Genomic DNA, 22,563 nt, shown 5'->3' on the forward strand with positions numbered 1-22,563 from the left:
ATACATCACTTCATGTGTAAACAGTACTATATGTACTACTTTTAAACAGTATAGAATCCAGTTTAGAAAAGTTGACTGAGATAAGTGGGTACATTTAAACTAGTGGTTCTAAACTTTTAATGGGTGGTATATGTTTGACAAACCGATAAAAGTATCCGGAGCACACATAAAATACCCCCAAATATGCTCAAAATGTTACTCATTGGAAAGCGTGGCTAATTCAAATTTTTGCTAAAAAGATCGCTGTTAACAGGTTTTTGTTGTTGTCACGATGAAATCAATTTGGCTAAAACATTGAAATAGGAAGTATGACACATGAAAATAGAATTAACACGGCCAGTACATTTGCGGTTGGAAACAGAAGCAGTGGCATCGACCTAAACCCCTGTCTGAACCCATGGAAAAACTGGTAATGTAAATGTTTTACTGTATGAGTTACTTCCCTTGGTGTGTCGTACAAACAAAGTGTGACTCTACTAAGTGTCAACTTGCAATGGACGAACGCTGCAACAGATACTAGAGGTGATGCATCCTGTATTTTAAGTCAACAGTCGGGGTTTGTTGGCTAAGGTTAGCAAGCGGTTGTGTCGAGATATCTGGAACTATATTGACGGGAGCCCTACAGGCTACATCCATCAGCTGATCTCGATTATTGCCACCGACTGGTATGAAAGTAGGTCTGTTGATACGGCTGAGAGGATGTTCGCTCTATTACCACCACGAAGTTAGATAATTCGCCGACATTAGATTACAGACGATTGCTTTGCATTTATATCCGAACGTATGTCTACAGGTCTATGTGTATGAACAATACAATGCAATATATCAATTACAACATCGATCCCGTTTTAAGTGAAACGGATTCACGTACTGACGTAGACAACTACCCGTCACACATTCCGATTGGATTTTAGTCTAAACAAGCAGTTTCACTCATGACTGATTGCCTGACAGTAAGTTTCTGCTTCAACGATATAAACCATCAGATCACTTGAATAGCTTCGAACGAGCGGTTGTGGGTTAGCACGATGGTTATTGATAATGTTCATTCCTCGTACCGAACACCCAGGTTCGATTCCACACCAGTGAAATGAGTTTCATTATTGCTTCACTGGCGCATGAGTAGATACGTCTGTACATGAACAAACACCTAGCTGCAGATACAGCAACATGCATTGAACTTAGGCAAGGTATTGTGACTAGGTGTCCCAGTCCATGCAACTGTGAATGCGTACCTTATGGGAAAGCCATGGGAAAGGCACCTAGAGTTGTATGATCCCCAGGGAGTTGAGATTGAAAATATTATGTGCTGTTGTAAAGTATCTATATGTTGCTTACTCAGTGTACAAACATGCTTCAACCCTGTTACTGAGTTTTAACATGTTGGGAGCAGATGCAGTTTTTGACTTGGAGAAGCAAATGAACAGATGCTTATTAGACTAAATATCCTGTTTGATCTGTTTGATTTGCATTTCAGAAGTTGGTGAGAAAAAAGGAAGTAAGACACTTTGTAGATAACAGCTTCTTTATTGTACTTGGTGTGACATTTTGGTATTGATTCTTATGCTATTGTCTAGTAAAAGTCTCTCTTTGACTATGGTGTAAGAATCTATGCCGAAACATTGCATCAAAATGTAATATAGAAATTGTCCAACTTTCTTAAATTCCTGTTTGACCGAAACTGTGTAAGCTAGCCTGTTAGCCACCCATGTGTATGTAGCTGCTGGCACAATCAATTATTTTCTTACCTTCTCTTACTGAAAGTCCAGCATCAAGAAGCAATCAGTAAATAGAGAATCCTCTCTGGACACTAGGCAGCCATTGTTGTGTATATTGTTGTTTGCCACACTTATCCAGGTGCAAATTTCTGCTCAAATTCAGTTTACATCTTCTCCCATCAATAGAAATCCGGGTTAGAATTGATCTGCAGTAACCCATGCTTATCGTAAGAGGCAGCTAACAAGATCGGGTGGTCATGCTTGCTGTATTGGTTGACACATGTCATCATCTCCCAGTTGCACAGATCAGTGCTGATGATGTGATCACTGGATTGCTTGGTCCAGATTTTATAATTTACAAACAGCCACCATATAGATGGAATATTACTGAGTGTGGTGTTAAACAAGCAAACAAGATATCTTCTTCATCCACTGGTTCCACATACTTTCCACTAATCATTCTCAACTTCCCTGGAAGTGTACTAGAGTTTTCTTTGTCCATCTCACATATCTGGCATTCATTTCCTGCTGGGTGAACCATGGTGCATTTGAACTGTCACTCAAAACAGCTCAACATTTACTGTAATTCTCTTTAGTTCTACCATAGTTGACTTATTTGCTTTGTAAGTACATTTTCCTCTGAAGTTGCTGAGCATACAGAGGTCCCAGGGGAAGGTAATTTCAATTGGAAACATGTTTAGGTGAGCTCCGGTGCCAGAACAAAGAACCTTTTGAAGACTTTTGTTGTTTGCTTTGATTTATTTAATAAATATATAATCAAATTCTATGAGTAAATGTCTGTGCATGAACTATTAGCTTGTATGGACAGTCCAGGAATGAAACATTTTTTTTTTAGCAAGTGTACTTTAGGGCACCGGGCAAGTGTTTTAGATGTGCCTTTCAGAAATCAAGTGTGCCCGTATGTTTTTAGAATTAATAACTGTAATCATGACATTGATCATTTGAATTTTTTTGTCAGTAAACAACAAAAGTAACCTTTCTTCTCTATCACTGATATGTCTGTTTTTTTAAGATGGCTTTCTTAAGCTTCATCTGTTCTGCTTTCCCAACACCTTTACTAGCTAAGAATTTTGTACAGGTTCATTTGTTCAATATTGTTACGATATTTGTTTATCGAGAGTACTACGGTAACTATAACAGCATTGAGAGTGCTCTCCCCTTCCTATATATGGCAGGTACCGCAATACACGCGGTTGAAGGTCAACAGCATTGTAGTCCTTCTTGATTATCTGGGACTTAACAGTTAACTAAACATAGTGTCAGAAGTCTCAACTCATGTCCTAGAACGTGGAGGTATCCCTAAACGTAAATTTTGAACAGTAAATACTAAAGAATAGTCGCTCAACATCTCAAAGTGACACTCTTGTGGTTTTCATGAGAAAAATGAAAACCGCCATTTTGTCTCAAAAACACTTCTCAATGTGAATGATCACAAACAGATATTCTTGAACTCTGTAACAGATATATGATTTGCTTTAACTTTCTAAACGTTTGGGCTTGATATTCTATGAAGATTCTTTGTGTACACAAAAACTTGATTGTCTGACACATGTATCATCTGCAAACACTCAATCTACAGGAATACCGTAAAACTTCCAAAAGACTACACAAAACTCAAAGTTAGAAAAGGTAGTGTTTTTCAACATCTTTACTGATTGACACAGGCCGTAAATTCTCCAATATGTCAGAAACTGAAGAACTTGCTTCTACTCCAACTGACTCTTAAAATGCACAAAGCTTGCAAGTCTTCCTCTGTAATGTGCCATTATTACCCCACAACTTAGAAATTCGAGGAAATCTCAGAAGTAACTGGAAAAAATGGAGACAATTATGGGACTCATTTGAAATTGTAGCGAGAACACAAGAACAGGACCACAAGTATAGAGTAGCAACTTTTATTACATGTGTGGCCCCTGATGCACTTGAGATCTACAATGGTGTACCATTTCCAGATGCTGAATCAAAACGTAACATTTTTGCAAGTAGTGTGGTACTAAGCATGGGTGTGACAGGGATTCTTGTCCAGCTTTTGGCAAGAAATGTCACAACTGTGGTAAGATGTCTCACTTCTCTAAACAGTGCAAAGTCAAAGCTACGTCTAAATGTTAGACAGCGCAGTGACTCTTCAGATGAAGAAGTAATGGTGTTGGATCTAGTAGAATCTGTTAACAGTGTAGAGGAAAACAAAGACAAGATCTTCACTCATCTTGGCATAGATGGCTCTCTCAAAAAGTTTAAGATTCACTGTAGGGCAACTTGCAACGTTATATCAAAGTCCGACTTACCTGTGAATACCAAGCTTGAAGACTCCAATATCACGTTACGCATGTACAACAAGATTATCATTCCTGTGGAAGGTGTGACTACTTTGAAACTCACAAACCCCCAAAACTCTAGATCTTACCAAGTAAAGTTTGTGGTTGTAGCAGACTACAATGATATGAGACTATGTTTCAAACACGTTTGGAAGCCGAGCTTTTACTCAGACAGAGAAAAACTATGCCCAAACTGACTGCTCAGCGTAGTTTATTGCTTCTCCAAATTCCACCAGTATGTATATGGGCGCAAGGTTACTGTTGAAAGTGATCACAAACCCCTTGTGAACATTCAGCACAAGCCTCTCCTTGCAGCACCCAAGAGACTCCAGAGGATGCTTCTCTTCAAAACTACAACTACAAAATTGTTTACAAATGAGGCAAGGACATGCATCTCACTGACACGCTGTCACGCGCATACTTACCTCAAATTGAACATCCAGATGAACACAATATGGAAGTTCTACAAGACGAACTTTCACAAGCTGAAAGGGAAGTGCAATCAATTAGAATGGTTGAATACTTACCAATCAAGGATGAGAGACTTCAAACTATTCAGGTTGAAACTGAAGTGGATGAATTACAAGCTGTCAAAACCATGATTCAGTCAGGATGGCCAAACAAACGAAAAGACGTTTCAAATCTGGCACCTCCATACGTTCATTTCTGGGATGAACTCTCTATCCAGGATGTAATCATATTCTGTGGATCAATGTGTGTGATTCTGTAAAGTCATCGACCTGAAATTCTCAAGCGTCTGCATAGCTCTCATGTTGGAATGGAATCTTGCTGACACCGAGCAAGGGAGTGCATCTATTGACCAAACATGAATTCAGAAATTATTGACTACATTACCAAGTGTGATATCTGCAAAACATTTGAGAGAAAACAGGCAAAGGAACAACTTGTACCCCATGAGGTACCAGATCGACCATGGTCAAAGCTTGGGACAGACATTTTCACACATAACCAGAAGGACTATTTAGTCACAGTTGACTATTTCAGTGACTTCTTTGAAATTGACCAGATCACAGACAAAACTGGAAAAGAAATTATCAACATTTTGCTGATAAATATGAATTTGAGCACAAGACTAGCTCCCTAGGTTATCCCCAGTTTTAAGGGAAAGCAGTAAAGATAGTGGAGCATCTTATCAAGAAGTCCTGCATGGCTAAGTCTGACCCATATCTAGCCCTACTGGATTATCGGAATACTCTGACAGAATCAACCAATTCATCACCTGCTCAGCGCCTCTTCAACAGATAGACAAAGACTCTTCTTCCAATGAAGAACAATCTCCTGAAACCGAACACTCCTACAAACAGTCTGGACAAGAAAAAGGAAAAGTTTTCTAAACAGGCCCAGTATTACAACAAAGCAGCACATGAGTTACCACCCCTACAAGAAGGTACTCAAGTTCGCATGCAGCCCCTTAATCACCGAGAGGAGGAGTGGCAGAAAGCCTCTGCACAGAAACAGCTCAGCATTCGATGTTATGAAGTAGAAACTGATCAAGGCCAAATCTTCAGACGTAATCAGACATCTGAAAGTTACTTCTGAACCTCCAGTCAGCTCTCCTAGACAGAAGATTGTCAGCACAGACAGCGCAGACTCACATCGGTCAGTACCAACTGAAATGGTCAGATCTCCAGAAAGCTGTTTCTAGAGAGACACACACCCATGCCGTCACCCATGTCTCTAGCCAAATCAACTTACTCTCCAGTCCAGAAACCAGTCAAGCCAGTCTCGCAACAAACAGTGCCTTCTCCTGTGTCAACCAGAAGTGGAAGAATCTCCAAACCTCCAGCATACCTGGACTGAAATGACTGAACTCTCAGCCGGTGTAATGTAAATGTGTTCCTTCAGTGGTTCGTGCTATCAAATGACTCTAAACTGATCAGTTCATTTTCTACAAGAAAAGGTTTATTGATGTTATTATTCTGAAGTATATTTTCAACAGACTTTTCCAGTGCAGCCAGTGAAACTCAAAGACTCTTGAAGTGGTGACTAGCTTTAATGCATGCCTATAGGTATATTGCATCTTCTCTTTTTCTTTGAAAAAGGGAAGATGTTACGATAGTTGTTTATCGAGAGTACTACGGTAACTATAACAGCATTGAGAGTGCTCTCCCATTCCTATATATGGCGGCTACCACAATACACGCGGTTGAAGGTCAACAGCATCTTTGTCCTTCTTGATTATCTGGGACTCAACAGGTAACTAAACAAATATATCTAACACACACAATTTCCTCTTCAATAACCAACTTATCAGTACTCAACATGAAAAAACAACCAGATTTCTTTACATCATTTATCATAATTCCAGTGATTTCCTGGGTGATAAGTCAATATTTTTTTTTTGCTCGTTTGTCATTTACATAAGTGTTTTAGGGATTATATGAGTAAAGGTGAGCTGTGTCTCTTAAAAAATTAGATACTAAGAGCACTAAGAACACTTTTATTTGGGGCATGTAAATATTTACCATCCCATGGCCATGATAATATATGGGCATTTAAAACCCTGAACATAATGAAAAAATAGTCTAATATTTTGTTCATGCTCTAAGAAAAGCTGAATAGTATGGTTTGCAATATCACATGTGATGGATAGAAAATGAAAATAATGACAGATCTGAATAATTGTACCAACACCATGTATAAGATATATCAATATTGTGTTCTTCATATAAACAGATGTTGCACTATGTTGAACTTTTGGTTTCAAATATGCATTAGCTATTACAGATAGAATCGCATGTCTGAATCTCATGAATATATGACACTGATGCTTATCATATGAAAAAAAAAAATATCAAGATTATATTGGTCAACCTGAAAAGACAACTCTGTTCTGTCTAACTGCTGGGATTTTCTCCAGACACACATTTGATAAATCCAGTGTATAAAATAGTATTGAAATGTGGCCTGTATAATGACTGGTCATCCAAAAAAGTGACCTGTCTTAAACAAACACAGCCAGTCCCAAAAACTAAAGCAATAAAATATCAACAAGTTAAGTTTGTTTTATTCAGGTATTTCCCCCAGTGAAAGGAGTGAGTGAGTGAGTTTAGTTTAACGCCACACTCAGCAATTTTCCAGCTATATGGCGACATTCTGTAAATAATAATAGTCTGGACCAGACAATCCAGTGATTATCAACATGAGCATCGATCTGCGCAAATGGGAACCAATGACATGTGTCAACCAAGTCAGTGAGCCTGACTGCCTGATCCTGTTAGTCGCCTCTTATGACAAGCATAGTCGCCCTTTATGGCAAGCATGGGTCGCTGAAGGCCTATTCTACTCCGGGACCTTCATGGGTCCCAATCAAAGGATGGCCATACTTATTAACTGACGCTAAAACAGATGAGGTTGGAGTTGGGGGTAGGTGTGGTGACCGACTATATTTTAAAAACTGGTTAAATCATCTGTATTCTTCCTGCAGGTCATTTGACAATGCAAAGAGGGTCTATATCAGATGGAGAGTGGCAGGATACAGAGTCTGCTGGGAACAAGAGAGACAGAGTGGGGTCTGTAAATGCTGACAGTAGCCAAAGGGCACGGCTGTCAGGTGATGATGGAGACAAGACTCAGCAACAAGATGATCAGAAAGGGAGACAACTCTATAATGCAGGATGTCATGTGACACAAATGGCTGAAGATGGTGATGAAGGGAGACAACTCGGTCACCAGAAGAGCTGTGAAGTTGAAACTAGCAACTATGTGGCTGAGAGGAAACAGATTCAGTTGGATTCAGAAGAAGTCCAGAGAGCTAAGACTACAGATTATGGCTGCTACAGATGGGTCGTTGTATTTTCCTGTTTCCTTCAGCATGTCATAACAGGTATGGTTAGACAGAGATTTGCTCATAAAATGTCAGATGGCAGCAGGACTGTGGAGTAGCTTAGTGGTTAAAGTGTTCCCTCATAGGGTTTGATTCCCCACAGTGAGAAGACCATTTCTGGTTTCCCCCTACTGTGATGTTGCTGGATTGCTAAAAGCAGCATAAAACTCACTCACTCACTTAGATGTAAGCATGTGTGAATTTCACAGAATTATCACAAAAAATTGACTAAAATAAATCATAACTAGTATATTGAAAATGTTTATGTCAGTTGTGTCAGCACTTCATGCAAGGAAAACTGAAAACATGTTGATAACATCAACAAGCATTGAAACGATTCAGTCATTGAAACTATTCAGTCATTGAAACTATTCAGTCTTTGACACTATTCAGTGAATGGAAACAGCCTGTTGACAGTGATTTATCCAACCTTATCATTCAGGTTACTTACAAGTATTCACATTACATTTAAAAGTATAAACTGTACCAGATGACGACACTGCTCATTGTAGGGACCCAACTGATGTTAACGTGACTATCCACATCCAATCACACTTTTTTAACTTCCTTGGCGCTTAAAGCCCTAGTCTCTGGGGCTTTTGTGAGACTCTGGTTTGGGGGAAGTGTGTGAGGCTCTGGTTTTGGGGGCGTGTATGAGGCTCTGGTTTCGGGGCGTGTGCGAGGCTCTGGTTTTGGAGATTTTTGTGAGGCTCTGGTTTTGGTTGCTTTTGTGAGGCTCAGGTTTTGGGGGCGTGTGTGAGGCTCTGGTTTCGGGGCGTGTGCGAGGCTCTGGTTTTGGAGATTTTTGTGAGGCTCTGGTTTCGGTTGCTTTTGTGAGGCTCAGGTTTTGGGGGCGTGTGTGAGGCTCTGGTTTCGGGTTTTTTGTGAGACTCTGGTTTGGATGAGTCTGGGTAAACCAGTAGGGTACCAGTTTAAGAGGTCCTAGTCAGGTTCCTGTTTGTCAGGTTCCAGTTTGTCAGGTTCCAGTTTATTAGGTACCAGTTTATTAGGTTATGAGTTTATGAGGTTTGTCTTTCACAATATGGTATCTTGATGATCAGCTTTAAAGAGTCACAATGTGGTGTTGTTACATGTTTCACAGGGGGATTTGAGAGGACTGATGGTGTCTTGTACCTAAAGCTGATCGACAGATTCAACCAGAGTGCCCAAGCCACAGCCTGGGTTGGGTCCTTGGCTACCACCCTAAGGCTTGTGCTTGGTAAGTTGTGAACATCAAGCATAGAACTTACTGTCTGCAACTACAACAACATAATTATCTTGAAGGAGAATGCAAACAAAAACAAAAATTTTTAACAGGGGTAAAGTCATTTTAAAGGTCACCTTCCATGATTGAAAATGAACAAAATGTTTGTAAAACTGCAATGAAACACCACATACTCATATTTCTGCCTATCACAGAAACACTTGACATGAGCATATGGTGTATCATGTGACATGATATCATATGTGCTTGTTGCTGATGGATTCTGAAACAGTAAAAGATGCTCCTGATGTCATTTTTTAAGTGGATGTTAGACAATCTGATTTTCCATCTTGCCAGTCAGTCTTTCAGTGAAGATGAAGAAAAATCAAGCGAAACAGACACAGCTTAGTGTCAAAATAGTTTTAAAACAGACTGTAGAATTTTACTGTTTGCCAGCCAAATAGTTCAAACTGGCAAACCCACCACTATAAATAAATGACTAGTCCCTAAGAAAATATTTTTTTGAAATGTGATTGCAGATCCTTTTGTGCCAAATGAGTGACTGTAGGATGCATTGGATTTAAGAAAAAAACAAATATAAGTACGCTTCATGTGGGGGAAAAAAAATAGAAATTAACTGCAATCAAAATTTACATTGGAAGCCCAGTTCTCATTAATAATGTATGTAGTCTCCATACACGATTCCAGCCTGGTCAAGGAGAGATAATATATGCAGCGCAGGTGTGTTATTCCCCGAAGATCGGTGAATTTCAAAATATAGTCAGGACAATGTATATTTCCTTAGTTTGGGGTCATGTAAATAGTTATGGTACTCAGACATAGCCTAAGAATGACATCTTGTCAGCTAATGAGAATACAGTACAAATTTCATCTCACACACTATCAACAGTTAGCAAGTCTGATGTTAGTGTGCGTAATTGAACAAAATAGAAAACAGTGAAAGCAATAAGCACTTCAAGATTTTGCTGTTGTATTTAGCAATGTTTCAGCGAGAAAACAGCATTTAGGGCCCCAAACCGAAAAGAACTTTATAGCAAAACATTTTCATGCTCCTGTGAAATCTCTTTCTGATACTGATAATATATATCTCATGGGTACCAGTCGAAACTACCCCTGATACAAAATGCCCCAACAAATTTGGTCATTGATTCTAACTTGGTCATATTTGTTTAAATTAGTTACATATATGCTGGAAATACATAGTTTTTGTCAACTTTGATATTATGTTCTTTGTATGAAGTTATTGCAAAGTAATATTTCTGATAAATGTTCCATTAGTAAACTCATAATTCTTTTTTATTTTGCATCTACTTTTTTATGAAGAACATGAATCAAAGATGACAAAAACAGTGCATTAATGGCCCATATTTAATCATTTTGAATAAATTTGGGCACTTTGTCTATCCCATGGGGTAATTTGTCCAAAATGATCGGAACATTTCTCCTGCCTAAATGTGGGACTCTACTGGGAAAACATATAAAAAGTGGTGGCTCTTTCCATTGTTTGATGATTGTGTGCATCTGGGATTCCCCATGCAAAGGAATACACCATCATAGCATTTGCATGAAGGACAGAAACAAAATGAACGCTTGTTCTTTGGCAACATGGCAGACTCTAGTCACATTTGACGTCACAAGAGGTGAGGTCACGTAAGTTTCAGCAGAATGTACATAATGTCTGAAGCTCAGATAACAGAAAATGTTATTGTGATTAAAACATAAATATCCATATTTTTTAAGATAAGAATTTGGGTACATGTTACGTATACATCTTCCACCCAGCAAATTATTGCAATTGTTTAGCATTCTCCTTTAAGCCTTTTTCTCCTTTTCACCTTTGCCAAGCCCTGTGTCCAATTTCTTCAGTAACATATCCACTTTTCCAGGTCCTGTGTCCAGTGCCTTCAGTAACATATCCACTTTTCCAGGTCCTGTGTCCAGTGCCTTCAGTAACATATCCACTTTTCCAGGTCCTTTGTCCAGTGCCTTCAGTAACATATCCTCTTTTCCAGGCCCTGTGTTCAGTGCCTTCAATAACATATCCACTTTTCCAGGTCCTGTGTCCAGTGCCTTCAGTAACATATCCTCTTTTCCAGGCCCTGTGTCCAGTGCCTTCAGTAACATATCCGCTTTTCCAGGTCCTTTGTCCAGTGCCTTCAGTAACATATCCTCTTTTCCAGGCCCTGTGTTCAGTGCCTTCAGTAACATATCCACTTTTCCAGGTCCTTTGTCCAGTGCCTTCAGTAACATATCCTCTTTTCCAGGCCCTGTGTCCAGTGCCTTCAGTAACATATCCACTTTTCCAGGCCCTTTGTCCAGTGCCTTCAGTAACATATCCACTTTTCCAGGTCCTGTGTCCAGTGCCTTCAGTAACATATCCACTTTTCCAGGTCCTGTGTCCAGTGCCTTCAGTAACCGTTTTTCAAGTCGAGTGGCCACCATAACGGGCGGCCTCATCATGACTGTTGGTGTCCTCATCAGTGGCTTCGCTCCAAACCTCATCTTCCTCTACTTCAGCTATGGTGTTATTGGAGGTGTGTAAAGGTGAAAAGTTCTTTCGGTTGACAGTGAGATATTTAGCACACCTCAAACCAAAGAATGACGATGAATGTATACCATCATTTATCAGGCCATGATCTCGCCTGATTTATAAGTGTATTAAAACTTAATAAGTCCATTAGAGTGATATATTTATAACCTGATCCTATGAAACTTCACTATCCAGTCAGACCAGTGACTGTGGAGATTTACAGGATTTTTACTAGCCACAGGCTACCAGGCCAGCGGTTATTTCAGACACTGTATCTGGGCTTGTGCCAGTGCTTTGTGTAGCCACCATCCCATCCATATTGAGAATCATTTTGCCTAGTTTGTTTCACAAAAACTGATGTGCAACATGTAATGATACTGGCATAGTTTGATTCCTGACCTAACTATTGCCTACCTCAATGGATATGTAATGCCTTTTTGTTGTATGCTAAGTATCTGTAATGTATTGCTTATTTATGGTTCAAATTCTGGTTAGCCATCCATTAAAAGCAACAGGAACAGTCAGGATATGTACAGGACAGCTATAGAGGTTTTGGGTAAAGCTTTTTAGTATTTAGTATTTATTAAAAAATATATTAGATGAAATATTTCAAGCATATTTTATATGCTTTGAAGACTGAAAATGCAGGATGTTTGCCAATACTCTTCTGACTCTCCTGCCAGGAATTGGAAGAAGTCTCACCTATGGTCCTGGCATTGTGACTGTTGGTGAGTATTTTCCCAGGAAACCAGGAGTGCCCATCGGAATAGCAACATCAGGGTCAGGAATTGGAACCTTCTTCCTTCCACCATTGACAGACTTTCTTTTTGAACAGTTCCACTTCTTTGGCGCTTTTCTCATCCTCAGTGGAATAGCATTCAACTTCTGCATTTGTGGGGCACTTTATCGTCCACTGGCACTGCATAAGAAAATACTAGGATTGGAAAGGTTCGTGTAGTATTTGATTCATATGATTTCTAAAGTAAATTGATCTCTTTAATCAGTTACTTTCACCCTTTGTTTTTCGAAAGTGTTAAGTGATTATCTGTGCAGTTTTGTAGCCCACTGGTGAAAGCTTTCACTCGTCACACCAAAGACCCGGGTTCAATTTCCCATGGGGGTTCAACATTAGAATCCCATTTCTGCTGTCCCCTTCTGAATATTGCTGGAATATTGCTGGAATATAAACCTTAACTCACTCACCCACCGAGATAGGGCTGCATATTATACATAAGTTCTCACTAGACTATGACAGACTAGCCACGATTTGGTGCTAGAAGTTAGCTTCTGAAAGAGGAGCAATATGTAGAAGACATATCTAGGGCGTATCCACTGAGAGCCTACACCCTTAGGGCCAGGTGGTTGTGTGGCTGTTGTCAGCCTCCCGTCATATGTTTGTCAGCTGTGTCCTGAACTAGTACCATCTAGTGTTTAATAAAATATTGATCATGACAACGTGTGAGGTGATGTAAGGTTAACATCACACTTCAGAATGTTTAACTCATGTGACTAAGTTCATGCATGTGTATGTGTGGCTCCTTGTACTAGCCCAGACATAGCTGGTTTACAGTGCTAGCTCACTGAGATACCATGCCGCAGTTCAGCATGAACACCCTACCCAGACACATTATACTGACTCTAAGCTGACCAGTCCTTGTTGTACCCATTCATACCAGGGCCAGGCTGGGACCAAAAAGAACCATATTTTAATGTCTTTTGGTATGACACGGCAGGGGACTGAATCAGCGACCTTCTAGTGGAAACTCTAAGCACTACTCCATGGAGGCTGTTGATGGTGACAGTACATGTCAAGAGAACTAGTGACTGTCTGCTGTACTCACTTACTGACTGACTACCCTAGTTTATGACATTTCAGTGATGAAAAGGTTTAAATCCTTCAAGGTACAACATGGAGTTTCAGGCACATGTCTGGCACGCCCCTGTCCATCTTCCCTAGGATGAGGAAGTCTGACAGGACTAACAGTTGCCTTGGTTTCAGGAACACTAGGCTGATGTCAGGAGGAGATGCTACAGATCACAAAGGATGTGATGAAGAAGGACGAGGTTGTGATGAAGAAGAAACAGGATGTGATGAAGATAAGAAAGATGAAGCTGTAGTCCTTCCTCCTGAATGTAGATATGTTACCATGGCAACACAAGATAAATCACAAATCCCTGAATGTGAAAAAAATTATGACAAGATATTAACTATTGATAAAAGCAGGTTGAAAACTATTGGAAAAAATGACATTACAACTTTCTGGCACAGAGTACAAAAATGTTTTCCAAAGAAAGTTCAAGAACCTCAAAAGTCTAATGTGCTTGATCTGTCTCTTCTAAAAAATCTCCCGTTTCTATTTTTCTGTCTCAGTATAGTTTTATTTACAATGTCTTTTAAGTCAATATTTACATTTTTACCTGCCCTGGCTAAGTCGAGAGGTTGTACTGATGCACAAGCTGCTCTTTTGATGTCCGTTGCTGGGGTTCTCGACACCACTGGACGAATATTAGGTGGTGTTTTCCTGGAGTTGAAGCGAGTGAGACGAATCCGGCCATATGCATACAGTGGGGTGTTGTTTGTGATAGCTGTTGCATCATTTGTGTGTCCAGCCCTTTACACATTCTGGCAGTTTTGTGTAATAAGTGGAGTCTATGGTGCTATGACCGGTGCCTATGTGTCGCAGAAAGGTGTGGTGATTGTGGACATTCTTGGCATTGATAAACTGTCCAGTTCCTTTGGGATATTGCTGGGGTTTCAGGGAATCGGAGCACTTATTGGTCCTCCTTTATCAGGTAAGTAACACATTTTGTGTCAACACAATCTAGGTGTTAGATTTTGTGCTAGTTCTAGGACAGAATAGGTTCCCAGTACCCCATACTTGTCTGCCCACAGACAAAAATAATTCTAACATGCCCCAGTGGTGTCAGTACAGTGATAATGTTTTCTTGTTAAATTTACAGGTACTGATCTCTAAATATTTCCTCCAATATAATGATGTAAAACTAAGCATTAAAGTCTTTTTACGGATACTCATCATGCCTGTTGGTCCCATCTTGTGAGTCACCTCAGCATAGCATGACTCCAGATGTTAGAGCAGATTTTGATAAATCCTTGAAAAATTGTCAATATCCTACCGCCATTCTTGTATGTATTTGTTTGTATGTGTTTTTTTTGTATGTATCTCTTATGTATATTGCATGTATAGTGTACATATCTTGTATGTATGGTGTATGTATCATGTATGTATTGTGTATTGATCATATATGTATCATATATGTATCACGTATGTATTGTGTGTGTATCATATTTGTATAGTGTGCATATCATGTATGAATTGTGAATGTATCTTGTTCGTATTAGTGATTCACACAGTGGAGGCTGTCTAAACCGGCATTTTTCAGGACTAAAGAAATAATCCAGTTTAGACAATGTGCCCAATTGTAGAGCTGAAGATAAATGTACAAGCCACAGATGGGACTGAGATTTTATGTCGGCGTTGACAACTTCCTGGATTGGGCAGATGCCGGTTTTGACAGCTTCCACTGTATATAACTGCTCAATATCCCCATCAGTCAGGTGTATATTTGCATGTTTTGGTATACAGCACTGCCCTACGCACATAACTCTGTATATGTCATGGATGTAAAACTGGATGTGTACAATGTAGGTTGTTCACTGGTCATGGGGGCCCTGCGGGCTCAGGGAACATAAACAAACCTCGCGGGTGCATGAGCCCATGGACTCCAAGGGACCAGTGAATAACGTATTTATCTTACCAAACACTTGAATTTTAATTTTGAGCTGTTTGAAGCACTTCTGTTGAATGCGAGGCGAATCGCCATTTTGCAAACGACACAATGTAAACAGATTTAGAGTTATCTCCCTTCCATCAATTTTCAATTGCAAAACATCGGTAATTTCTGTGCTTTATGCGTGATTCAATGGTATTCAAGGCAAAGAAGTACTCCCATGAAGCACAAGAAGAGTTCTGTATTCCCAGCGGTGTACATTGAAAATGATACATCGCCTGTAAGCGGGGTACATTGAAAATAATAGAATAGGGCTTAGCCAATCAGAAAGCGACATTCATGTGTGAGGTAAGATAAGGTGATTTATACCCATACTATTGCTGTTGCTGCAGGCATGATGAAGGACGTGTTTGGTGACTACTCTGAAGCGTTCTACTTCGGCGGAGGGATGACTGTGTTGGCAGGCATCGTCATGGTTATCTCCAACATCCTGCTCGTCGTCCAGAGACGGAAACATTCGTCATCGCTGGATGCATGCAAGTCACACTGACAACGTGAGATCAGGTTATCAGCTCTTGCTGTTTGTGATGGAATCTTGAAGCCGTCAGTTCATGTGAAGTATCTTCACATGTCAGTTGTCTTCACATGTCAAGTATCTTCACATGTCAGGGGTCTTCACAAGTCAAGTATCTTTACGTCAGGTGTCTTCACATGTCAAGTAGCTTCCCATGTCAAGTGTCTTCACATGTCAAGTATTTTCACATGTCAGGTGTCTTCACATATCAGGTATCTTCATATGTCAGGTATCTTCACATGTTATTGTCTGTTATTTTCGGGAGATATTGCTCGTTTTTTACAACTTATAGAGTGCATTTATTTTATAGATTCACAACTCAATGGTACTAAGACGGTTAACTGTAAAAACTTCATAGAGATTACAACTCACATGACATGCTGCACTATGGATGCTGCACTTGGATGGAAGAGGGATAAGGGTGGAGGTGTCATATGTGTCGAAGTTGTTTCAAGGTTTGATGTTTCACTTCCAAACAACATCTGAACAACATGAAATGTTCACATGTTGCCCAAACCCACAGAAACAAATACTCATTATAGTCCTTCATTATACTGACTCGGGGCTTGTTGTTATCAATCTATTTCAGATTCCTGGTAATTAGGCATCAGATTTGCCTGATGGAGTGGACAAGTCATGTTGGTTTTTACTATTTCGTGATCTCCATTCTTAATACTTAAACAACCTCTCATGGCTGACTCCGGCCTGTATAAATGATGGTGTTTTTCATTTTTATATATCAGTGTTTAGTGGTCCAGTTATCACACCTACTTCCTTATATTATACAAGGCATGGTGGAAACGGTAACTTATCAAGTTTCTATCACAGGTACTGTAGTTGTACAATAATACAATGTTTCCTGTCAAGATTTGGGCTTGTATGGGTAAGAAAAAAAAGGAATCACATACCCTCATGTACTTACCCAAAGTGGTATCAAGTACTGGAAATGTACAGAATACAGCACTGCTGTCAACTTTCTGAATATGCAAGTAAAATTTCAGTGAGATTATTATTGAAAACTTGAAAGGGTGGCAATAAGGCATTGAAACTGATCTCAGACTTTTTAACCAGCCAATATAAGGTTTAACATCATTACTTACATTCCTAATTAAATCACAGAACTTTTTGTTCCTGCTGGAACTGTAACTTGACTGCTCACTGCCCATTACAGTCGTTAATGATAACCTCCATTAATCAGATAGTAACAATGATATGATGCCATATCTGTTCACTGTATCATAACTTTGCGTTCATGGATTTACATGGCTGGGGATTTTTATTATAGGCAGATAATGGCTGCCAGTCCCCTTCCCTGGCTATCATGAATACACAGACCCTCATTTTATGTTTACATCCGTTAGACAGTGTGTATAAGTACCCGAGATGTTGAAATGTTGGGTTGATTATATTACATTTATTATTTTGTTCAATTTTTACATTTCTGATCATTTACCTTATTTTAACCAATTATTTCCACCCTCTTCTATTATTCCATATTGAAATGTAATCCATTTTCTTAAGCAGGTATATGTATATACGTTGATTATGTATTTCAGAATGAAATAAAACCAGTGAATTAGGAAGATACTTATATGCATTCCACATGGTTGTGGATAACACAGACATAGAGGCAAGGTGCAAACCCACCTCCAAGATTGTAATTAGTTACCATGGTTACAGATATATGTGTAATCAGATATCGTGTGAAAAGATCTGTGTCTATATGAAAAACCCCAGGCATTGCTGTTTGTAAAGACATAATAAAAGTGATGCCTTAGACATTGTGTGCTGTTGGTTTTATCGTAGGCATTCCTTGCGTCATCTTTAAGGCATTGGCAGTGAAGTGAACATTGATAAAACTACCAGTGAAAGGGACAAAGATCACTCTAAAGCCATGTGGTAAATGACGTCTTTGTTAACTGTCGCATGGCCACTCTGCTGAATTCACGCCGCCATATAGCTGGAATATTGCTGAGTGCGGCAAGATTTTCGAAGTTGTGATAGCGCTAAGATCGACTTTCAGTGTTGCTAATGCTTTTACAACTATCATAGAACTAAGAGAACTTTGAAAATTGAGGCCATGCTAAATATCGAATACGTTTACTTTCATTTTTAATATTCAACAGTACATGGACGAAGACAAAGGAGTAAATAAGGTGAAAAAAACAGTAATTATACATCTAAATCTGTTCATCACTGGTCTGATGTCTGTTCAACTGGAAACTACGGGAGGTTTGATTGTCCGTCACCTCGTACAGTCGGTCACAGTTAGATTTCTTAGATGCGGTGACAATTCAGTCGTTGGTGACGAAACAGGCCCGTGTTCATTTCGGGTTTTGGCCTGAAATTGGCAGCCTGCCCATGGCATCCCTCGGAACCGAATCTATCAGTTGTGCTAACACCGTCGTCAAGCCAGCTTTGATTGTCATTTACGTCACATATATTATATTGTTATGAAGAAGTTGTATATCAATAGACCTATCACCCTCGTTCACCACACTGACTTCCAAACGCCAATGACAGAAGGCATCAGACGTTTTGAAATAGCTCTGGAAATTACATTCATGTGCAAATTGTACATTTCACATAATTTACAAAGTCTGTCGAGAAAGTCGTGAAATCCAATGTTCTTCATGTTCCACTTAGGCTATGAGGAGATTGGCTGTAATGTTAACTGATGACAACCTGGACAGAAACAGGGCTATTCTTGTGAAATAACGACACCACATTGAATTTATAGTGAAGGGGTTTAACTTTACACAGCTTTCAGCAATATAATGGTGGACACCAGATATAAGTTTCATACGTTATGTCCATTTGGGGAATCGGGTCTTCGGTGTGACGACAAAGCTTTTACCACTGAGCACCCCCGAGAGACCAACTTTACAAGCTATATCATCCGAATCTGCAAAAACCTCTTCATAGCGTCATACTTGCTGACGAAATTACCTTGACCAATTGCCTAAGTTTCAGTTACCAGTTTAAAGGCCTTCAAAATGCTGCTTTGACAACCTGGTAATTAGATGAACTATTAAGTTAAAGAAAAAGGAGCTCTAAACCTTTATACCCCTTGCAAGAACACTGCCCAATGCTTATCTGGCTTCTCCAAATTGTTGGCCACCAATTGCTAGATTAACTTTGCAGTATGACATATGAAGGAAGAAGGGACAAGACTGTTCGGAAAGATCAAACTATTAATGACTTATTTTGATCTTGACAGAGTTCATTCTGTGAATCTCTTTATTTCACTGGATTTTCAATATTGCCCAATCTGAAGTTTTCTAGTAAAATCTGCCTTTTTTAAAGTCCACACGTAAATTCATTCTTCAGTCAAATCCATAGCATCAACATGCAAAACTTATTCCTGAACCAGATACGTAATTTTCTCATTTTAGTGAGTGATTCTGATTACGCCACATTTAGCTGTATACCTGCAATATCACAACAGGAAACACCCGAGATGGACTTCACACATTGTGTCTATGTGGAGACCCGAACCAAGGTCTTCCGCCCGACGATTTTGACATATTAAGCATGCCTGACTTGATGCCAAATGATTATGATTTTTGGCCAATACCCCGGTAAGTTTTACTGAGTAAGTGACTGCTTCCGATGGCCAACGACTCCGCTACATCAAACAACATAGTGATTGATGCATTCCCACAATGACTGATATTAGAATGTTAACCCAAAACGTCTCACAAGTAATGTTGTGTTAGACTGATCATGGACGAGCCACGAACATCATCTAATGCCAGTTTTTCAAACCTAAACAATAATTTGACGCAGACACCCGTCGGTATTCAACGCGCAACTAACAATCAAGAAATGCAGTAGAGTGAACAAATATTATCAAACTGACTAGGCCCATAATTCATTATAACTCACTGCACGTAATTACTATGGAAATACACAAGCGTGACAAGTGAGTATAAATGCAGTGGAGGTGAAAACAGAAATAGAGTGATGATTACAATAAAGTCAGTGATAATTACATGTATATTCACATGGCAACAATAGGCTTCTTTCATAGGTTTACGCGGAATCCAAGGAATTTGCAAGGATCGTCGTCACACGAGCGTTGCGATGTGAACTGATAGCGCGTCTTATGTCTTAAAACTTTAAAAAATGTTCCGTGATGGTCCAGTTATCTGAAAAGGTATATTGACGGTTTAACTGCATATAACATTATGGGTAAATCATGGGTAAATAAGTGTGTACTGTTAGATCAGCACGTGCTATGAGAATAATTTCCAAAAGACAAATAGAAATATAAAGAAGAAATTGAAAATTGTCACATGTATGTTGTTGCACATTGTCTGATATCATGAAATTGTTCGAGTGATGATTTTTTCGTTTCTTAGTAAAGACCCTGGGTTACACAGACAAAGGCACCCAAAAATGAATATATTAAAAATTAAAAATCTAAAACAACAAAAAAAACCAAAAACAAACCAAAACAAAACAAACAAAAAACACACAAACAAACAAACAAGAAAAAACAAGTAACTGCATGACGAACCGTGTCAGTTCATGATGAAGTAATTTTAACCAGTCCGTATGTGTTATCAAGATAATAATAAGCCAATTAAGCGACATAGAGACTTAATTTGTAAGCCATCAATCTAAAGCACGACCAGTGTACTTGCATCTTTGACTTTCTGTTAGCAAGCCCGTCCCTAGTTATAGTTTACAACAGCACAAGCAGATTGTAAATAATAATAATAAATATATGTAAAGAAGATATTTAGGCAAAAATATTAAAAAAAACACACCATGAATTACTCAAGGCAAAGGCATTCATGTACTAATGACAAAAATGAACGATATATACCAGTGGGCAAAAGAAAGTGAACATACCTATTAATGATCGATAAAAGAGAAACCAAAAATGTTTGCTAAGTTATACAGAGAACACTAAACTATGTTCCCGGTAATACCATATCTATGAAACGAGTGAATGGTATGTTATTTAACGAGCAAAAGCTAGTTACATACCGATACCATTTATGAATTTCATAAATATGGTATTACAGGGGACATAGTTTAGTATTTTATTTATTACTCACCCAACATTAGAAAAATAATATCAATCAAAGTAATTCTTTCCTAAGAATTCAAGGGGTGTGACGACTCTTAGCCTCCCTCGGGTCTAAAACTATTCTGACAGAGGTATTAGTATTATGACGTCACAACTGTAAATCACTTTGATGTCATACGGCATCACACGATATATTATTACACAATGTGTAATAACTTTACAAAATTATTAAACAGTGATATTTTCAATGGGTACTCAATAAAGTACATTTCACGAAGCCAGCATATGGGGCAATGCGCCAAAACTGTCTATGAGAAACTCATCACACAGGAAGAGCACTTGTCGTGTACTTGACAGAGGGGTAGGAATAACACCCAGAAACAAGAGTCAATCAGGAATGTCCCAGTCATTTCAAGTCTCTGGTCAGGCATACACATTCTTAGGAATAATGTTACCACCTCTAGCAGCAGTATTTTCAAAGATTCGCCTTCTCATCGATGCCGACGAATGATATCATTCGGAATCCTATTTCACTCGCCCCTGAGAGCGTCTGCAGGTTCGTGTCGATTCACTAGGGGTCGTGGTCGTTTTCTCACATAACGATTGAGGTGATTCCACAAGTGCCCTATGGGGTTTAAGTGAGCACGCTGCCCATGGAAGAACTTGGATATTCTGGGCGAAGTTCTGGACATCTCGCGCTGTGTGGAGCCCGTCGTGCTGCAGACGTGTTCCCTGTGGTATTGCTTGTTGAAAAAAAGTCATCTCTGTATCTGTGAGCGTTCATGTTTCTATGTATTACGACTAATCGTCTGCCTTGATTCCCACAAATTCCTCCCCATGCCATCACACCGTCTCCTCCAAAAGGATGCACTTTTTGGACGGAGTTCGGCTCTAGTCTTTCTCCCCTGCGACGGTATACTCGCACCCGGCCATCATTATGGAAGGCGGTGAATATACTTTTGCCTGTAAAGACCACTCGATCGCTGCCTATATCGTACCAGCCAGCGACGCAACATGGCCGTTGTTGGCGCCCATCTGCCTCATACCTCGAGATCTCTCTCTCTTGACTGGTTTCTGTGCCATAATTTCGGTGGTTTCCTGTCAGCTGAGATATATGGCCACCGGTTCGTTGCCTTGTCGTACCACTTCTCGACAAGCATTTTGCAAAATCTACGAGATGCACGGTTTGCCATTTTTTGCAAATTCACGTGTTTGTACACAGCCAACATGCTGCGTTTTCAAGAGCGCATGATTAGTCAGTGAACCGTTTATATCCAAAAGGATCTTACTAGTTTGAACAACTCTGCCTAAATTTCAGAATAAAAAGTGTTCACTTTCTTTTGCCTGATGACTGAGAATTTAGTCTCTTGACCAACCAAAATAATCGTTTTAACTAGCTGATCGTTTCAGCCATTTGACCAGAGACCATATACCGATATATATGATTTGACCAAAGACTGAAAATTTCAGTGAGATTGGCTGTAACATATATCCCTTTTCTCTGGCACCAACTTTTAAATACAACATACAAATGTTATTAGA

The 22,563-nt window shown here is 39.4% G+C and overlaps 1 protein-coding gene across 1 annotated transcript; it reads left to right on the plus strand.

Annotated features, from left to right (window-relative positions):
- Nucleotides 1–463: 463 nt before the first annotated feature.
- LOC137273822 (monocarboxylate transporter 12-like) lies at nt 464–17,759 on the plus strand. Its single transcript, XM_067806689.1, has 8 exons — nt 464–522; nt 7,503–7,901; nt 9,004–9,120; nt 11,517–11,660; nt 12,340–12,604; nt 13,656–14,449; nt 15,799–16,141; nt 16,176–17,759. The coding sequence occupies exons 2-7, from the start codon at nt 7,514–7,516 to the stop codon at nt 15,954–15,956; spliced, it is 1,866 nt and encodes a 621-aa protein (XP_067662790.1). The 5' UTR covers nt 464–522; nt 7,503–7,513; the 3' UTR covers nt 15,957–16,141; nt 16,176–17,759.
- Nucleotides 17,760–22,563: the final 4,804 nt, after the last annotated feature.

This window comes from Haliotis asinina, chromosome 2, assembly GCF_037392515.1.
Source record: "Haliotis asinina isolate JCU_RB_2024 chromosome 2, JCU_Hal_asi_v2, whole genome shotgun sequence".
NCBI classification, from domain to species: domain Eukaryota; kingdom Metazoa; phylum Mollusca; class Gastropoda; order Lepetellida; family Haliotidae; genus Haliotis; species Haliotis asinina.